Here is a 21,085-nt window from a genome sequence, read left to right on the forward strand (position 1 = left end):
AAAGAAAAAAAGCTACTCTCTTTTGGGAAGACTCATTATTTATAATAGTTACTCATTTGTTCATATTGTCTAGGACATTGCTTCTGGTTACTGCAAAATAATAGCTGCCATTACCAGCTCTTTAAATAATGACATCAGACCCAAGGTTTAAACTCATTAGTAAAATAATATTGTATTGACATTAATGGAAGTTTAAGGATTAAGATAGTGATGATCAACAATTTACGGGTTCAATAACCCAATCAAACTTGCCTATGCCAACCTTTTGTAAATAGCGACGTTTGTGATAAAAATGCTACTACAAATCATAATATATAGCGACGTTTGTATTACAAACACCATTAAAAACAATAGAATTAGCAGCGTTTGTGGCAAAAAATATCACTATAAATCACAACATATAGTGGCGTTTGAAATAACAAACGTCGTTATATAACTCAACCTTTTACAGCGTTTTAGGTTCACAAACGCCGCTACCTTTTGTGGCGTTCGTTTTTGTGGCGCTCTTACTAGCGCCGATAGTATTTTAGCGGCGCTTAAAAACATCGTTATAGGACTAAAACGCCATTAACAACTTATTTTGTTGCAGTGGACGACCAAGTTAAATAAAGTGTAAAGTTGACAAATTAAATTAAAAAAATAACTAATTTGTTTCTAAGAAGAGGAATTAAAGTTACAAAGGTGTTATCAGGGATGTATCCAGAACTAAATATTGACAAGCTGAAATATTGGCCTATTTAAGAAAAATATAAAGACTTATTAGATATTTAAATTCAAAATTCAACACGAACTAAACGACCTTTGTGATCAAGGGGTTGTTGTTATCCTTTAGGTCTCAAGTTCGAGCACTGCGCATGTGGGGGTATGAGCGTTCATTGTCAAATAGTTGAGAGTCTTTGTACATATATTACCTTGTATTCACCCTAGATTTATATAAAAAATCCAAAATTCACAAAATAACACTTAATTTGTGTAATATTTAAACTTACAATGATCTAAATTGTTATTAGACTAAATTTTTTGAAAAAGTGGGGTTATCTTTCTTTAATTCGGTCCCTACTTGATTAAATATTTAATAAATTCTTATATTTTTTAATTTAAATATTTATTTTTACATGAATCAAAATATTATTAAATCAAAATTATATCAAATATACAAATTTTAACAGGGGTTGAAACCCTTTGGGCCCTCACTATGCTCCACCCCTAGGTAATATACATAGTTTATAAACATGTGGTTCAAATTTATAAAAAGAAAATTACATTAAAACTAATTAAGAATTGAAGAAACAAAAAATCCCATACAAAAGAGTTAATTGATTTGTATGTCATCAAAGTATGATCCTTATTTTAAATTGATCCCTAAACTTTTAAATGTTTTAATTTGATCTCTAAACTATGACAATCATTTTAAATTAGTCCTTAAAATTTTAAATATTTCAATTTCACCACAAACTGTGACATTCATTCTAAATTGGTCCCCAAACCTTTTAAATATTCCAATTTCATCCCAAACTATACATATCACTACAGTAAAATGGGGTTTTAGCGGCATATTTAGCGGCGTTTTATGAGAAAACGCCGAAAAATAATGTACTTTAGTGGAGTTTTTATACAAACGCCGCTAAAGGTCGTACTTTAGTGGCATTTTAAGCACAAACGCCGCTAATTCCACGTACTTCAGTGGCGTTTAACGTACAAACGCCGCTACTTACACGCACTATAGTGGCGTTTTTATATAAACGCCAATAAATATTGTACAAACGTGGCGTTTTATACAAACGCCGCTAATTACACGTACATACGTGGCGTTTTATGCACAAACGCCGATAAATACTATACTTTAGAGGCGTTTTTATACAAACGCCGCTAAAGGACGTACTTTAATGGCGTTTTAAGTACAAACGCCGCTAATTACACGTTCTTTAGTGGCGTTTTATGCAAAAAAATGCCGCTAATTACACGTACTCTAGTTGTATTTTTATATAAACACCGAGAAATATTATACTTTAATGGCGTTGCAAGCACAAACGCCGCTAATTACACGTATTTTTGTGGCGTTTTACACACAAACGCCGCAATTACACGTACTTTAGTGGCATTTTTAACATAAACGCCGCTAAAGGTAGTCTTGATCCATTCAAAATGTTGTGTTTTGGGAACTTTTGTTCTTACCTTCTGCTTTACCCAAAACGCAGCACGCAAGCCTCGACCATCAGCGTAGCATCTCGTTCATTCAACTCTCATTTCACCCAAATCTCCAAACCCTAGCCCCGCACAGCCACCATAGCCCAAAATCCACCATCAGCGTAGCATCTCGCCGCCGTCGTACTCTTCTGTTCGTCAACCGCCGTCGTACCCAATGTTATTAGGGTGTGTTGGAATCTAAATTCAAGATATTTTATGGTTTTTCTGCTATTTTGCGATTTCTTCATTGTCGTGCTTTATTAAATTGTTTGAGAATTTGGAACCGTATGAGCCCTTTCCGAGGTAATTACTGAAAATTGGAATTCAAATGAATGTGAGATGTTCTTTTTCAAGTATTGAATATTAGGTCTCCTATAGTTTTCTAGAGCTGTAGCAAATAAAGAACATCATATTGTTTCTTTTGAAGGTGTCTGATTTGTTAATTTGAGGTATCAACGTTGTGTGATGGAGGTACATTTGATCTTTCCTTTTAGTTCGTTGTTCCTGTATGTTTAAGTAGTGAATAGTGATCTTTAATTCTTTTTCCAACTTTTTTTCTGCATAATTGATATAATCCGATGATTTATGGGTGAAGGGAGTGCTTTCGTGTACTGCTTAAGAAATCAAATGGTATAAATTTCTTTAGCTAGAACGATGAACACATCAAAGTAATTGCATTTTCATTCACTTGGTAAGGTATCAGATTTATGAGGAACATAAGAATGATATACTCCATCAACCAGTTCACCTTATCTTTGATCTAAGCCGTTTGCAATTAATTTAGGCCATATAACTACCGAGTTTACCTTATCAGAATTTAAAAGCATGGTCGTTTGCTCAGAAAACTTTGTATAGCAGACATTCTTTTTATTATTATCCTTGGTCTATTCAGATGTTGAAGATTTTTCAATTCCTCTATGAGCTTTTCATTATCACTCCCATCCAGAACATTGTCTTCCTCGGGATAAACTCCACTTGGTAGATTCCCCAACCTGAATATTTGCAACTCGAAAAAACTAGATATCAAATTCTGTGGGATTCTTCTGAGATCAAGGGACTATTTCTATAATGGAAGGCACTATTTCTATAATCAAGCAGTTCATTTAGTAGGAGTCATTCTTTTTCCCTTTTAAATGTTATACTTCGTCCCTAAATAAACCTTTTACATTCGGTAGGAGTGTATTCATCATGTTTTAGTACATAAGTTAGCAACAAACTTTCATTTGATAATTCTGTATTTTATTATTGAAATTGTTTTCGATTAGTTTGTAGCTTAAATTTAATACATTATACATGGGGTTTTTTTTCCGATCTAAATTTAGGAATTTCAAAAACTCGTGACAGGTAATCGTGAAGCATCTCACCGCCGTCGTACTCTTCCGGTCGTCAACTGTCAACTACCTGCAGGTATGTTTTCTTGTCCATCGCACCCTACTTTCAATAGGTCATGTTGTTGTGGTTGGGTTTTTTTTAATTGTGAATGTTGGGAGTTTTGTGAAACCAGTTTTGAAAGAAGAGAATAAACAAATATTGATTTTTCTTTCTTTTTGCTCTTTATGAGTTTTAGAGTAACACATTTTTCTTATTCTTATTTTTCTTCTTTTTTATCATCAACTTATGAGTGATCAAAGATCTAATAAACTCATCAAGAGATAAATATACTCTTTATTTCAATAATTACCATTTTCTTAGTTTAGTTTGCCAAAATTTTAGTAAGTTATGGAGCATCTTCTTTATAGTTTTTTAATAGAGATTGATTTCTCGTATCCTTTGAGAGCATTGATAATGATAGAGAATTTATGATATATATCTTAATCTAGCTTATCTTTAAAATTTTATAGTTGAGAGTTAGAACTTAGAAGATTAATCTTTGTTTCCTTTACACTAATGGTACTCTTATAAGTGACCTCTAATTTATCATATATTTTTGGCACTTAATTAGCTCTAATTATTAATGTATTTTAGGGTCAAAGGATTATGAGAGAAATCAGTGTCATTCAAAGAAAGGTCAGTACATAAACATACAAAATAGCAGTCAAAAAGGAGGAATTAAAAATATACTAAAGAACAGACATAAGACTGTTTTGATGCATGCATTGCAGGAAGTTGAATTGATGAAAGAAAATGAACGATTGAAGCAACAAGTATGACTTTTCCTTCTCGTACATAATACTTTTCCTTCTCACTTGTTATACATCAGGCCATTCACAGTGGTATGTACTTTCCTTGTATTACATATCTCGTTTATTTATTTTCTTCTGTTAGGGGTTAGAAAGCATGTACAGTTGGCACAGAAAAACATTCAATTGAAACCAATGGCCCTGCACATAAGTTGATGGCTTAGAATTGAAATTCTTGGGGAAAATACTGAGGTGACAAATAGGGATAAAATATTAATTTACAATATCCGTTAAATTCTCTTTTTGCTTCCTTATCTTTAAGTTAGATTGTGCTTTTGTCTGTTCTCAGGTTGTTTTAGCAGAATGCTTGAAAGGATTTGTCCTTGGTAAGCTGTCATATTTCCATCTTATATCTTTCTGTTGTTAGGAATGCAATTTTAGAGCCTTTTTCTGGGTGCTATTGATTTAAAATATGTTTGGTCCGATAAGCTGTTAGAAGTTATCATGAAATTCAAGCTTGGATGTTTCTGCACAATTATTAAGATCTATCTCTATATTTTGCTTATCATCATGATGGTTGCCCATGCCATAGAGTTGTTGACTGTTGGGACTGACCATGCAGAAATGTGTTGTTAACTTTTTTAACGTAAGATATAATGGATTTTCATCTAAAACTGATGATTTATTTGGATATGAAAAGAGATCGGGTTTGCATTGCCATAGATGGGGCCTTTTCAAGTGGCATGCCAATTGGAGTAAGACCTCATGAAGCAAAATATCTGTGCAAGAAATGACAGAACGATACTAGCTCTGCATCATTGTTTTCCCATATAAACTGGATTTATCTCTTTGAATTTAAGCGCCTCATTGTGACGAAGAATTTTGAAGAATGTGTAAGATTAGAAGCAAAATATCTTAGATATTATTGTTTATTATAGTTAATAATGTTGAACTACATTATTTTCGTTAATGTAAACTTTGATTTATTATTATGGATTTCATTTTTCTTGTTATGGATTTTAAGTTTGTTGTTATGGATGTCAAGTTTATTGGAAAATGCTACAGGTTAAATTTGGGTAATAAAAAAGTAGAAAACAACATTTGACAAATTAGTTTTAATTTGCAAAATCAATTTCTTTTAGCTATAGAGAGGTAATTAGCGGCGTTTGTATCTTAAAACGCCGCTATAGATAGACCTTTTACGGCGTTTGTTTATAAAAAAACGCCGCTATATACCAGATCTTTTGCGGTGTTTGTGGAAAAAACGCCGCTAAATCTCAACACCTATTGCGGCGTTTGTTGGACAAACGCCGCTATATATCGTTACCTATTGCGGCGTTTTTTGTTACCAAACGCCGCGAACTTTAGCGACGCTATTTTCAGCGGCGCTTTTTGCGGCGTTTGTCATAGCGCCGCAGGTGTTTTTTGCAGCGCTTAAAAACGCCGCTATAGGTAAAAAAACGCCGCAAATGTAAAGTTTTGCTGTAGTGTATATACTAATAACACTCTTGTTAATAAAATCGTTAGGCCAATTTATATTATTATATGTTTGAAAAAATAAAAATTAAGTTAAATTATGGTTAAAACTAATTACATATTTGGATGAATTTGGGGATGTAATTGAAATATTCAAAAGTTTGGGGACTAATATAGAAAGAGGGTCATAGTTTAAGGATGAAATTAGAATGTTCAAAAGTTTAAGGACTAATTTAGAATGGGATTCATAGTTTGGGGGTGAAATTGAAATATTAAAAAATTTAAAGACCAATTTAGAATGAAGGTTATAGTTTGGGAACATATGATGCAATTCACTACGTATAAAGTCAAAAAATAATTAAATTATTTAATCAAAGATAAAAATGATATAATTTTAATATTCGATTATTCAATTAGTTTAATTTAAATAAATGAAAATCTAAAAAAGCATTTTTTTTAAGTTAAATTGAATTTTATATGTCTAATTTTAATATAATAAATATAGTGTGGGATTTAGGATCCAATATGTTTCATTAAAATGGTGACAACCCTCAGCTGCCCTGCCACATCGGTGGCGGTGAAATCCAAGTCCAACACCGACGCCGAGCCGACATTGTAGCATGGCCCAATACTATACTCACGTGGTGGCCTTTGGACATTAAATTACACAAAAGTCATATACAAATGGCTTCACTATCATGCAAACCATTAATAATTTTTCGTTTTAATATGCTTAACATTATTTCAATTGGTATTATTATTATTAAAATATTTAAATTAGTAAATATTATAATTTAAATTATTAAAAGTTCATTTTCAGAAATCAAGGATATATATAGTTACACAACTTTAGAATGAATAGTCTTATAAACTTTAAGAACGAAATATATTATTAATAAAAAAATTAAATATACAAAATTTTAAAATTTTGAAGGGACCAGCGTCTTCCACTCATTCATATAATCTATCATGGATGAGATTTTTATCTGAGATATTCATATCTTTGAAAAAAAAAGTTATAAAATAATAAACCCTAATCAATTTAATTTGGCAATAAAATACCCTATCTACCAAGCACATGGACATGATCAATAATGCATGCCCCTCTCAACAGCTATATATGTGTACTTTTTGGCTTTTGATTTCTGAAAATCACAATTTTAATCCTTTAAAATTTAGTCATTCAATTTAATTCTTATTAAAATTTTAGTTAAATGAAAAAAATGTAATTTTATCCTTATTGCATTGATGTAATAAATACTTATGGTTTGGAGTAAAAGAATATAAGGACTCATAGGTATAACGTGACAGCTTTTTTGGTCCTTCAAACGTAGGACTTCAATGGGCCATCAGCTACTTTTACCATAAATATACAAGTTTTGGATCTAATTTTGCCTTACTTTATGATCATGAATGTGTCGTGATTCGTGAATATAACAGGTTGGGAGATCTTTTCATTGTATGATTAGAATAATCAATAATTAAATATTATGTTTCTAAAGAATGTTTGAGATTTAATTTCTCTACTTTTAGTCATTTTTGGGGAAGGTACAGATCAAAGGTCGTAGTGTATACCAGTCTGTGTGCTCATAGTTTGACTAAGAAACAACTTTTATCTCCAACTTAAATAACAAAGCAAGGGTTGATCTCATGATGAGCGAAGAAAAACTAACCCCTTAGCTGGTTTGATTCTTGATAATAGTAGCTAACATTATTATTTAGGCATTAAATGTGAGTGGCAGTTAGTTGTTGAGACGATTTAATGCGACCCCATTGGCCTATAAAAGAACTTTGTGATACCATGGTTCTCATGAACGTAGCTGGAGTGACAACAATGGTGAGCTTTACTAAGAGAGTTGTCTTGTTTTCTTTGCTTTGTTTTAATGTGTTTGTGGTGAACGTGGTTGCTAGAGATGTGGTGAATGCGGAGAAGAATGAGGATGGGAAGTACTTTCTGACTAAGGGAGGTGGGTTTGGCGCTGGAGTGGGGTGGGGGTGGTTTTGGTGGAGGTGGAGGTCTTGGAGGTGGTGCTGGTGCAGGAGGTGGTTTTGGAGGAGGTGTTGGTGCTGGTGGAGGGTTTGGAGGTGGCGGCGGAGCTGGTGGTGGGTTTGGTAAGGGTGGAGGCCTTGGTGGGGGAATAAGAAAAGGTGGCGGAGTTGGTGGTGGCATTGGAAAGGGAGGAGGCCTTGGAGGTGGTATAGGAAAAGGTGGTGGACTGGGTGGTGGCATTGGAAAGGGCGGGGGGTTGGTGGCGGAGTTGGCAAGGGTGGAGGCCTTGGTGGTGGCATTGGTAAGGGTGGGGACTTGGTGGTGGAATTGGCAAGGGTGGAGGCCTTGGAGGGGGTATAGGAAAAGGTGGTGGACTTGGTGGCGGCATTGGTAGGGTGGGGGACTAGGTGGTGGAATTGGCAAGGGTGGAGGCCTGGTGGTGGACATGGCGGTGGCATTGGAAGGGAGGAGGCCTTGGTGGTGGCATTGGAAAAGGTGGGGGCCTTGGTGGTGGCATCGGTAAGGGCGGAGGCCTTGGTGGTGGAACAGGAAAAGGAGGTGGGCTAGGGTGGAATTGAAAAGGGTGGTGGACTTGGTGGAGGAATTGGGAAGGGTGGTGGCATTGGAGGTGGGATCGGAAAAAGGTGTGGTGTTGGAGGCGGAGCTGGTGGTGGACTTGGAGGTGGTGCAGGTGGGGGTGTGGATTTGGAGGTGGTGCAGGGGCGGAGGTGGTGTCGTGTGGTGGATTTGGAGGGGTGCTGGAGGTGGAGGCGGTGCCGGTGGTGGTTTTGGAGGCGGATTTGGTGGGGGTGCAGGAGTGGAGGTGGATTGGTGGGGGTGCAGGAGGTGGAGGTGGATTTGGTGGGGGTGCAGGAGTGGAGGTGGTTTTGGTGAGGAGCAGATGGTTAAATTAAGATACTTTTATTTTATTAATACCATTTTAATTATCCGATGTCAATGTATTGTGCAAACCTTTTTGTTACCAATTAGGTCAATACATATATGTTGTGATTAAAATGGGGATTCAATACCATCAATAATAATAATTTTTATTCAATTATGAGGTTTGGTAAAACCAAAGGCTTGGGGTTTCTGATTTTTATACTACAATTTCTATTTTAATTTTTCAGATAAATATGTATTTTATTATGCTTAAATCTTCATTACCTTTAAATTATATTATTTTATAGATTTAACGATAAAATAAAAAAGATTATATGAAATTATTAAAATTTAAAATTATGTATGTATATATATATTATATCAATCTCAATTGAATAGAATTGTACTCTATCATGATCAATGATGCATACCCTTTCAACAACTATATATGTGTACTTTTGGCTTTTGTTTTTCTGAAAAATAATATCTATCATTTTCATTTCCCTAATTTCAAAGGGTTGGATGCAAGTATGGTCATCGGTTGGGTTAAATTAAATTTTTAGTAATCGAGTATTATCTTCGATTTGATTTAAGTTTAGGAAAATTTTATTTGGTCTAATATTCGATTCAACTTTTAAAATAAAATTTCACATTCAACACGAATAAAAATAAATATATATAATTTTTTATTAGATAAAATAGGAACTTAATTAGGAAAATATAGATAGAGGAGTACTACAGCCATTGACCATAAATATAAAATGTCAAATATACTATTATTTTGTGTCGGGTATTGTTCACCTTAAACTCGAACTTATTTTTTTAATGATCCTATAGTGTTAGATTGAAACACGTCGAGTTTGAATCGAATATTTTTCCCTAATCGGATTGGATGAAGTTGACTTATCACTTATGCATGCACATATTAATCGAATAAGAACATAGAATTTAACTTATATTGGATTATGTTATACTGTAAGTGAAAGAAAATGTTTCACGTTAAGATCTTATATTTAAAGATGTATAATAATTTCCATTCAATTGCGTGTTCAATCCTTATTGGACATTTAATTTATTAAGTAGTGCTTTTCATATTTTTTAAAGATTGAATAAAAATATTTAAAGACAGAAATATCGTTATAATAATATATATAATCATTTGATAAAAAAATGTTTTACTTTATCACAATTAAATCAGTATTGAGTTGACTCGTAATACCATTTAGCTAGTAACTTATAATATGATGATTCAAATATAAGATGTATCTTGCATCCGAACTCTACTCGTATGAATACATTTAAAGAAAAACTATTTCAAAATCCTTCCTATAATGTTATTTATAGTCGCAACCAATAAAAAAATCAACTTGTTGCATGAAATAAAGGTTTCCATATTTATCTTATTGCATGAAATAAGGTTCAAACAGTTGTGTATGTAGATTATGTGTGCGTGTTGTTATAAGTTAAATTTTTTTAATAGAAATTACTTTGTAATCATCTTAGACTATAAAAAAAATATACGGATTGATAGATACAACTGTTCCCCCTCAAACGTAGGACTTCGGTGGGTCATTGGCTTGTTTTACCCTATATGTACAAGTGTTGGATGTAATCTCGACTTGCATATAAAGAGAGGGTTGACGGGACTATTAACTACATATTATCACCAAGAACCAATCAACCTGCAAGATTGTCACCTTCCTTTCGTTTATTAATGCTCGGCAAGAGCCTACTTGTAGTCATTAAAGTATACCAGTCTGTACGCGCATAGTTGACCTATAAACAAAGTTTTATCTTGAATTTAATTCAATTAGTTCATGATACGAATTAGTTTAAGAGGTTGAGATACAATATATTTAGAATTTGGATGTCAATATAAAAAATACATAGATTATATAAGAAATTAAAATTTTCAAAGGGACGACCGCTTGCGGACCCTCATCCGTGAGTCTATGGTTATGGGAGTGGTTTTACTAGTACGTGAAACAAATCAAGGGTTGATCTCATGATGAGCGAAGAAAACCTAACCCCGTGAGCTGATTTGGTACTTGATAATGGTAGCTAACATTATTTTTTGGGCAATACATGTGGGTAGCAGTTAGTTGTTGAGATGATTTAATGTGACCCCATTGGCCTATAAAAGCACTTTCATACTGTGGTTTGCGGTGAACGTGGTTGCTAGAGATGTGGCGAGTGAGGGGAAGAATGAAGATGATAAGTACTTTAACTAAGGGAGGTGGGTTTGGTGCCGGAGGTGGGGGTGGTTTTGGTGGAGGTGGTGGTGCAGGAGGTGGTTTTGGAGGAGGTGCTGGTGGTGGTGGAGGGCTTGGAGGTGGAGTTGGAGCTGGTAGAGGGTTTGGTGGTGGCGTTGGAGCTGGTGGAGGGTTTGTGTGGGGCGGTGGGATTGGTGTTGGAGTTGGAAAAGGAGGGATTGGTGGGGGGATTGGTAAGGGTGGAGGCCTTGGTGGGGGAATAGAAAAGGGGAGGCCTTGGTGGTGGGAATAGGAAAAGGTGGTGGACATGGTGGAGGAATTGGCAAGGGTGGTGGACTTGGTGGAGGAATTGGCAAGGGTGGTGGCCTTGGTGGAGGAATTGGCAAGGGCGGTGGACTTGGGGGAGGAATTGGCAAGGGTGGTGGACTTGGTGGAGGAATTGGCAAGGGTGGTGAACATGGTGGTGGAATTGGAATAGGTGTGGACATGGTAGTGGCATTGGAAAAGGTGGAGGATTGGCAATGGTGGTGGACATGGCGGTGGCATCGGTAAGGGTGGAGGCCTTGGTGTGGAATCGGAAAGGAGGTGAGATTGGAGTGGATTGGAAAAGAAGGTGGGCTAAGAGGTGGAATCGGAAAGGGTGGTGGCATTGGAGGTGGGATTAGGAAAGGTGGACTCAGTGGTGGTATTAGAGGTGGTGCTAGAGGAGTAGGTGGCGCCGGTGGTGGTAGTGGATTTGGTAGGGGTGCAGGAGGTGGAGGTGGATCTGTGTGGTGGTAGTGGAATTGTGTGGAGTAGCGGGTGGCGATAGTGGAATTGGAGGACAGCACTAAACTACAAGCTCATTTGCATGGATGCAATTGCCCCTACCAATCCAAAATGAGACACTATTTGAATGATTAAATCAATTAAAAGTTTACAAAACACCAAAATACTATATGTACTCTACGTTAAAGTTACATTTTTTTTTATTATTACCATTTCAATTACGTCTGCTGTAAAAGTATTATGCAAAACCTTTTTGTACCAATTAGGTTAATAAACTAAATGTTGTGATCAAAATGAGGGATTCAATACCATGGATCAGACAAGTTAAACTCAGACTGGGAGAATCCCTGCAAAATTTCCACCAAGAATGGAACAACTCAGTTCCAGTGTAGTTTCATCTATGTAATCCGATTCTATGTTTTTCTAGGAAAAAACCCATATCTGGCAAGTTTTCATACATGAATACGGAGATATGACCTTGAAGGATTGTCCAACAGCCACATTCGAGTCCAAGTAATGTAGGTTCATCCCTATACCAGCGGCAAGTGCATGTTTTTTATCTATTAGGATGAAGTTTTCATTGTTCTAGCATGGTTAAACGGTAACGGGCTGATTAAAAACATAAACTAGAAGATCGGTAAATTATCCTTCGGATCACAAAGTTAAAGGTAATCGAAAACTTTTCCAGATTGTATTTGAACTCGGGAATCAATCAGGAAAACAATAAATCCAAAGTAGAATACTATATCCACAATCAAACTAGCTGTTGCTTCAAGACCCTTCAAACCAAAGGAGTATTTCATTTCAACAAGATACAATTGGGATTCGAGTTCAGTAAGTTCAGTTCATGGATTAAAGAAACAGAAGGGCGACAAACCTGCTCAGAGTATGGTAAGTACTTCCCATCGAACGTAACGACAACACGTTCTTTCCCGTCCACGCCTGTAACTTTGTCGACAGAGCAGTAGAAATCTATAGCCGACATGCTAAACAAAACACAAAGATGATCAGTTAATGGACATATGAAAATTGACACCATTTTCTCCTAAAGCACCAATTTTTGAAACCCATGTTGAGGCTTATCCGGACATTATGAGGTATGATACTCCAAGAACATGGTATTAAATTGCAGCCGCAACGCAATGTAAAGGTCGTATCGTAACGTTTTCAAGGTCACCGCATCCGCACCATAAAACATAGTTATTTTTAGGGGGGGCATAAAAGAACTTCCGAATACGAATATTGAATACGACCATGTCGGATACTACACATCCCACACTCGAACCTGAATACGCCCTTGTCGGATACATACACATCTGACACTCGAACCAGAATACTCCCTTGTTGGATACATACACATACGACACTCTCGAACCCGAATTCGCATAACATAGAAATGCATCATGTAAATTCAATAAAAACACCCAGTTTTTATTTCTGAATTCCAATTAAGTTCCGATGCTAACTATTTCCTTTCTACTCCCAACACACAAGAAATGAATCAGAATGTCAGCAAAAAAATGCCCAAATAAACCAATCCCATCACCAAATTCTTCATTAATAATCTCCTTTATGCTCTCACCAAAATGCATCACCGCCTCATTCAGCCTGCAAAACAAAAAAATTGGGTATTTCAAAAAACTAATCTTCTTCGACAATTTAGCATGAATTACGTAAGGAGGAGGACCTGTAAACAGTGGGTTCTTGGATAAGGTTAGGATCATAGGACCGCAATGGTGGTTTCATCATCTCATGGAGAGCTCCTGGGGCAAGTCCGGCAAGGCTGCCCTTAGCTTAGGCGCGGTTTCCGGCTTGAGCTGAGCCTGGCGTTTGAGGAGTTGAGCCACGTAGACGTTAGTTAAGCCGGTTTCTTCTGCTATTTGATTGTAGCTTTTTCCTGAATTTTGCTTTATGATTTGCAGGCGGCCGATGATGTTGGCTTTGCTTTGGCTGCCTTCCATTGTTTTTCTCCTCTTTTCTTCTGTGTTCGATGGCTTTGGTAGTCAAAGATGCAGGGTGCATTATCTTTTAACTATAGGTAAAGTGTACTAAATGTCACTAAACTCTTCTAAAATATTTTTCATCACCTAAATTTTAAATATATAAAATAGTCATTAACTTTTCAAAACAGTTACGTGATGTTATAAATTCTCTAATTTTAAATGATCATTTTTAACATTTAAATGTTTCAATTTTAGGGATTGAATTTTTTGGACGTTGTTGGCGATAAATTGTTATCAGCAACTAATCATCATTTAAGATAAATCAGTACCAAATTATTCACATTTTACTTTTTTTTCCTCTTTAAATTTAATTTTCGAAAAAAACACTTAAATTGATGAAACTTCATCTAAACTCTATATTCTAATCACCATCAAATTATCATCTCATGTCATTCGATTGTATAATTTCAAACAATACCATGAATTGTGACAATTGTATCAGTTTGTAATTTAACGTCATTTCTATAGAAGTAAAAGTTTAGTGGCGTATGATGTAGTTTACCCTAAAGATTATAGAGATTTAGAGTATAAGGATTAAATTCGAAATTCATAGTATAACGGAGGGACCAAACAAAAATTTTAGCTTAAAAAATCAAACAAAGCTACCATTTAAGAATTTAACAAATCACTCCTCTTAAAATAACTTTCATATCATCATGGTACACTTGCTCTCTGAAACCCCAATCCCATCCCCTGCCTCCAACTCCAGCAGCATCTTCAACACAAATCCGAATACAACAATCAATTCAATGAAAAAACACCAATATTATCAACACAAACCTGTTTTCAGATTTCCAGTTTTATATATAGCATGTTCTTCCTATGCTTGTTTCACAAGCTTCTTTTCGTCAATTGAACCGATTTCTTTAAGAAATGGTTCGCCATTCGGTCATTCCGATGGCACAACACTCTTAGTATCGTGTTCGGATCGGATCGGTTCCAGCTTCCCGTCTTTGGTGGCATTGGTAGCTTTTGGCCTATGCCAGTGAAGCCTATTCCATTGGTGTCACACGTGACAATGCTGAAATCTTCTATTAATTGTTCTGTGGTTTGTCCCATCAATGATATCACCCCTTTGGCTTTCTCTGCTTCCTGTTGGACGACGTTTTTGGATAACGATCCTTCTCCAAAAGTATAGAATATCCTTTTCAGGCTCTGGAAATCCTCCTCGATCATCTCGTAATCGGACCGATTGAAGTTTCTCGATGGCACTCCTGCTAGCAACACCATGAGGAACGCTTCGAACGATGCTTTCGTGATTTCTTTTATTGCCAATGCTTGAGTTTGGTTTGTGAGGATATTGGTGAGCAGCATGAGGTTCTGCTTTAGAATTCTTATCACGGGTCGAATTCTCGAACTGGCTACACCGCCGATGTAAAGAGACTCATAAAATACTAGGTTCGTATCGAGGAAGATGAGGCGGTAAGCGGCTGTTTCCGAAACGTGATCGCAAGCGGCTTGAATGGATCCGTTGGCACGTTCAAAGTAGGAAAACGGAGTAGCGTATTGTTGTTGATTGCGGTTTCGTGTTAAGACTCTTGGCGAAAGGGCGAGAGTTTTATCAAGGGCGTGAATGTGGGAGATTAGATAGTTCAACGTATTAAGGCGGATGTAGAGGCATTGCGTTCCGAGGCTCGTCGATGGGGAAGGATTTTGGCATTGCATTGCCATAGTTTGGTGCATCTCTTCGTCTCGAACACCACAAGGACTAGCCCTTTTCCAAAGCCTGGACAACATTGAATCTTTGTTGCATCTGGTTAATGGAGGAAGTGTAGGAAGATAATTCTGCTTCGAACCTGGAAAAGAAATATACGAAACGATGAGAATTCGACCGTAACTGAGATACGATAACCCGAACTTGGTGAATGAAACATGGTACTCACCGCATGATGCTAGGAAGGTAACATATTCTTGAATGACCTGCTCTAGTCCTTCAGCTAGATCAAGAATCAAATCCTCTGTAATTCCAATGGAATTTGAAAGAACTCGTTCACAGTTTCCTTAGTCAAGTTCATTAGCTCGGCGGCCGAATACGCATACCGGTCGGATTTGGAAATCGGACTCCATGTCTGCAACATAAAATGCAACCACTTAGTAAACTCAATCATAGATTATTTCAAAGGGAATGAAGAGGAGAATCAATTGATGTACTTCAGTTTTCTTTGCATTATGAACCAGCTTTCTCCCTTTGTTTAGTCTTTCATTTATCCATAGTCCCAAAAGCCTTAATGTGACTGTATCAACTTCATATGGAATCATTTCCTTGATAATCACTTTGCCTCCGTTGACACACTCTTCGAAATCTTCGACCACCATTTGAACCATGACCTTTTCGAGTTTCGAAGCTCGTTCAATGACCCGACGATCTCGCTGTTCAGCATTCCCGTCCCTGCTAAATGCTGCTTCAACACTGCTCCATAGCATTGTATTGTCACAGCTACAACAGCGGCTGCGGTCGTATGCATTTCTTTAATATTGGGTTAAATAGCTCCCGCTCTCGCACGGCCAAATCACGGTTTCTTTCGCTAATTGTAGAAGCTCTTCATAAGCATCCCTTCTGCCTCCTATAGCGGCATTTTTCACATTTTCATTTTCTACTATCTATATAGCAAACAACAATGCCAAGAAATGAGTATTTGATGATTAGTTATCTTTGCTATAGGCCAATATGTGTGTAAATTACTCACCTTTGCGAAAGCCTTCTTTATGGAAGATCGAATGTAATCCTCGAGACGAGCTCTTGTCGAGTCCACACCTGGTACATTCCCTGTTTTGCTCTCCTCCCTTCAGTATTCTGAAGGCATTCGATCAAAATCTTCGTAGATAACAAATCCATAGGTAAAAGAGTTTCGATTCCACGATTTTTTCTCTATTGAAATTCATGGTAGTGAGCAGCTTCTTCTTGCCCAATTTTGCATTGCAACCAACATCGAAGACAACATTTTCACATACATCTCGTCTCGATTATCCGTCTTCCGAGCATCGTTCTCCACCTCCAACAACATCGTATACGCTGCGCGAAGAAGGTCGGGCTCCGTCTGGTTCGTCACGACGTATTGATCGAATAGCACCCAAGCGAAACAAGCGTTGTGCATCTGCTTGTTTGAGCCCCAAAGTAGACCATGTCTTCTTCATCAGTTCCAACAACTCATCAACCTATCCAACACTAATGTCTCATCCCTAATACTGAAAATCGACCTTAGGAGAGCGGTGTAGATGTGTACGTTGAGAGGGTACCCGTCGGCCCAGTGGCAAGAAGCCGTAGGAGAGCCATCGTTACTTCGCCAGCATAAAGAAATGACGCAGTTGCATAACATTCTCATCTTGTCGGAGTTCTTTCCGGTGTCAATAGGCTTCGATCGCCGGATCGGATTATGCTGCGTAGTGGATCATGTAGAGTTGGCTTTGTCTATAGGGATAGCTGGATATTGGATGAGCCCTGCGTCTAGGATCTTGAGCTGACGATTTTGCCAAAGTGGTAATCATGTGCGTCAATGAATTCCGATGGTTTTAAATACCTTAGTAGCTCAAGTGGTAGGATTATAGTATCTGATCTCTTTCCCCACTGTCGAAAACAAATATGAAAATTTCAGGGTTTCAGTTGTAAAAAACCCTTTTTGTATTCATAGCCTTAGTTAAAGGGTTAATTCATCAAACAACCTTAAAATACCATTCAGATTCTAAATTGATCCCTGAACTTCAAACCGCATATATAAAACATATGTAAATACGTACATGTAGGTCTACATATGTTTATGATTTAAAATTTAATCCGTATATTTAACGACGCGTAATTGAAATCAAATTTTAGTAGGTAGTGATATTGGTAGACATACTTGACCAACAAGGGTTCTCGTAAGAATCTTCCTCAGCCTATTCTCACTTTGTTCAGTCACCTTCTTTGTAGCCTCATAATCCGCTGATGTCAAAGGCCTCCGAGGCCACGAAGATGGTACGCTAGAACCGGCGTGAAAGTCGACATGTCCTTGAGATACAAACGATGATGTCCCTGCAATGCCGACACCGCTGCCGGTGGAGAAGCCCGTGGACAACATTGACATCCTTCTAGAAGGCGACTTTTTCAACATCTTTAGACCCAAAGCCTTTTTAACCTTACTCGTTGGGGTCATCACCATCCCATACACCCGCCCGTTCGATGAACCCGACCCGTTCGACGATTCATTTTCATCATCAACATTCCCATGGTGAACATTCGACGAATACGACGTCGACGTCGATGTCGATGCAGAAACATCCCGACCACCAAGAACCCTGGCGACGAACGACAAGCCGTGAAGAAGATCTCGTAGGCCGCTTCACGGATGTCGTCGCAGTCGAGGCCGTCGAGATGGCCGAAAGGCCATTTGAGGTCGATAACAACAACGTCGTCATCGTCATCGTGTCGATGTTGTTCCACAAAGAAAGGGTTGCTGGTGTTGGTGCTGCCACGGTCCATGGCAGACGAAACCAGGAAGGGGAGTGAGGTGGGGGAAGTCAAGCAACCGATGAAAAACAAAAATTGAGTGCGTATATCAACGGGATTAGGTTTTCTTTTTATAGGGAAAGGGATTAAAAAAGACAGATTTTGTCGGCCATGCAATGAAAACGAGGAATGATAGGCTGTTAATACACTTAAACATAGCAAATCCTATAATTATCTTTTTGTTCTAATATAATATGCTTTCTTTTCGGTCCACTAACAAAACCCTAAACCCGCCTCCAATACCCTCGTGGTGGTTACCCGCCAGATTGTTGGGAAGAAGAGGTCAACCAGATTAGAGGAAAGGCCATCGCCTTGCACTCTCAGGTACCATTCACAGTTCGCTAATGTTAACATTACATGAAATTTCATTTAAAAAAGTCTCATGCACTCGATTAATATATAAATTTGTGCCGATGGTAAACAAAGGCAAGGACTGATTCGTCTGGGAAAGAAGAATGGAGAAAGGCTTGGATTCCTTGCATGATTTTATGTATTTTTTTGTCAAGAACATCCTTCAGTCTAGTTTGTATTGTTATATAATTTTCAGACAAGAAAACAACTTATAAGCAAACTCGAATCGGAACTTAAGTGCGAATTCGTTTGATGAACGTCAGAAATGAAAAAGGAGTGTTCTTTTAAAGGTAAACAAGCTAAATCGAACCTAATTCAGCAGTTCTCATAACACCATCTAACATGAATACACAAATGTCAAACATGAGTAACATAGATAAAAGTTCAAAATGGCAATGATAAACTAAAAAGGATCCTGCAACTATGTTTCAGGGAAACAAAATCACTAAACAATGGCATTGGCTGCACTCGCAATCCTTGGCCATAGGTCGGCACACTCCTTCCCGATTGGACCAGTTATGGCAGAACCTTTCATTTCTCCCTTCGGATTCACAATGACACCGGCATTATCTGCAACCAAAACAAGATTTGGAACACAAACTTAGAACAGTAAAACATCAGAAATCAGCCTCTCAAAAACATATTTATTTATCTCTTCATTCCTCTAGAAAGGTCCCTGTTAAACACATTGATATCCGACAATCTCAACCAAGTTTAAATAAAATACCCAAAGACAGTCAATTTCAGACTGTGGTCAAGTTAAACAAAAGCTACACTGGAAGACAAATGTTCAATATGCACATTTGAAGATGCAAGCTTCATGAACTGATACATCTTACAACAATGGAGCATATGCAACCATCTCATAACTGACGATAGGAAATTGTTTTAGCTAATCATCAAGACCATGTTAAAGACTCGAAGAATCTCCTCCAGCAACATTAAGATTTAAGAATATGTAGGGCCCAAATAGAACACATGCAAAATTTAAAAGCTTCATGCATCTGCAACGATGGGCACACTCGATTTTCCAGACTAGTAACTGTATCAACCATTGAGCATTGAAGCAGATACATGACTTTTGTCTGGGGATACATACAACATTATTTGACTTTTAGTTTTAAATCTATCACAAAAAGATGACGAGAGAATCGGTGTCAATAAGAGTGAAAAATACATCTGGAGTTCCAACCTGGACCGGGATGATCATTGATAACCATATATTTACCATATAATAATGGAAGGCCAGTACATAAATTTAGCCCCAGGTATGAGAGATGTTCTCAACGCCACATCACTAGCATACTAAAACCCAAAAGGCAAGAAAAAACTCGACAGAAAAATCTTATAATAGTTTACAGATCACAAGGAAAGTTCCCCAAGTAATATCAAATTAGAAAACTAGAGAACCCAAATGAAAGAAATTTCACTATAAAACTATCACACCACTCAGATAATTATACTGCTCTCGGGAAGCATCAAACAGCAGTGATGTACACATCAACACACCCTTGAACGGCAAAACACTATCTTCAGCAGAGCAGACAGTCCAAACATCATTTACCAACAGCATCTACCAGTTATACTGACCCTATGTCCTAAACCATCTGAAACAGTTCATTTATGTATCTAGCTATGTCCTAAACCATCTGAAACAGTTCATTTATGTATCTAACGACGATACCGGATAGGCACTCATAATCAAGAACAAGCAACATAAATCAATAGATCGCTAACTGCAATTCACATTATAGCATGTAATGAACTACAAAAAAAAAATTAACAAATTCAGAAAACATTGAAGACTTTACCTTCAAAGTACATGTAAACACCATCCTTTCGGCGCCAAGGCTTGCGCTGCCTCACAATGACAGCAGGCAAGACTTCTTCCTCAGATCAGGCTTCCCTTTCTTGACAGTTGCCATCACCATGTCTCCGACACAAGCCGATGGCAAGCGGTTAAGGCGACCTTGATTCCCTTCACAGAGATAATGTAGAGGTTTTTAGCACCGGTGTTGTCAGCACAGTTCACTGTGGGCTGCCACTGGCAAACCCAGTGACATCCTAAACTTGTTCCCAGCTGACCCTCCACGTCCTATTCAAAAATAAAAAATTACACATTATTCGGCTAAAAACACCTTATGGGAAAAAAATATCCAATTTAATGAATCAAACCAAATAAAAAAAAAGCTAAGTTCTGCTGTTGTTTTCCCGATCTAGGTGGTTGAGCATAATTATGGAAGAAAATATCAAAAGCTGGATATTTTTCATCTGTTTCGCCCTATTATCTCGGGAAACAAGTAGAAAGAGGAGAGGAAAATGAAACATGTAATGTGTTCCGAGAAAGAGAGGATGGGAACTTACCCTCGCTTCGACATTTTCGACGGCTGAACAGAAGAAAGTTAGGGTTTTCAATATATAGGGTTTCTTTAACGTAATTGTTGAAGATGATATGGGCTTGAAGCTCTGGATCTTCCCTATTTTCAAGTTGAGCCTGAACTCAACACTGGGCTTCCCGAATAAAACTGACGTAAACATTCTTGTCCTAGTGACCTTACACACGTCGATCTCGACACAAATCCGAAAATTATATAAAATTAAATCTAACTCGA

At 37.3% G+C, this 21,085-nt stretch overlaps 1 protein-coding gene and 2 pseudogenes across 1 annotated transcript; 1 reads left to right on the forward strand and 2 right to left on the reverse strand.

Annotated features, from left to right (window-relative positions):
- Positions 1–7,543: 7,543 nt before the first annotated feature.
- LOC120178471 (glycine-rich cell wall structural protein-like) lies at positions 7,544–11,648 on the forward strand. The gene is made up of 5 exons (XM_039184304.1): positions 7,544–7,730; positions 8,418–8,455; positions 10,892–11,101; positions 11,161–11,357; positions 11,451–11,648. Exons 1-5 carry the CDS (start codon positions 7,546–7,548, stop codon positions 11,646–11,648), a joined length of 828 nt encoding a protein of 275 aa, XP_039040235.1. The 5' UTR covers positions 7,544–7,545.
- Positions 11,649–14,457: 2,809 nt separating this feature from the next.
- LOC120178489 lies at positions 14,458–18,123 on the reverse strand (annotated as a pseudogene).
- Positions 18,124–18,777: 654 nt separating this feature from the next.
- On the reverse strand, positions 18,778–20,566 carry LOC120178498 (annotated as a pseudogene).
- Between the last annotated feature and the right edge of the window lie 519 nt (positions 20,567–21,085).

This window comes from Hibiscus syriacus, unplaced genomic scaffold (genome assembly GCF_006381635.1).
Source record: "Hibiscus syriacus cultivar Baekdansim isolate YM2019G1 unplaced genomic scaffold, ASM638163v2 tig00112350_pilon, whole genome shotgun sequence".
Taxonomy (NCBI): domain Eukaryota; kingdom Viridiplantae; phylum Streptophyta; class Magnoliopsida; order Malvales; family Malvaceae; genus Hibiscus; species Hibiscus syriacus.

Coding starts and splice junctions, on each gene's coding strand:
- LOC120178471 (XM_039184304.1), top strand. CDS start 7,546: ATGCGACCCCATTGGCCTATAAAAGAACTTTGTGATACCATGGTTCTC. Junction 8,456..10,891: donor AGCTGGTGGTGGACTTGGAG/GTGGTGCAGGTG, acceptor TAACTAAGGGAG/GTGGGTTTGGTGCCGGAGGT. Junction 11,102..11,160: donor AGGGATTGGTGGGGGGATTG/GTAAGGGTGGAG, acceptor TGGTGGGAATAG/GAAAAGGTGGTGGACATGGT.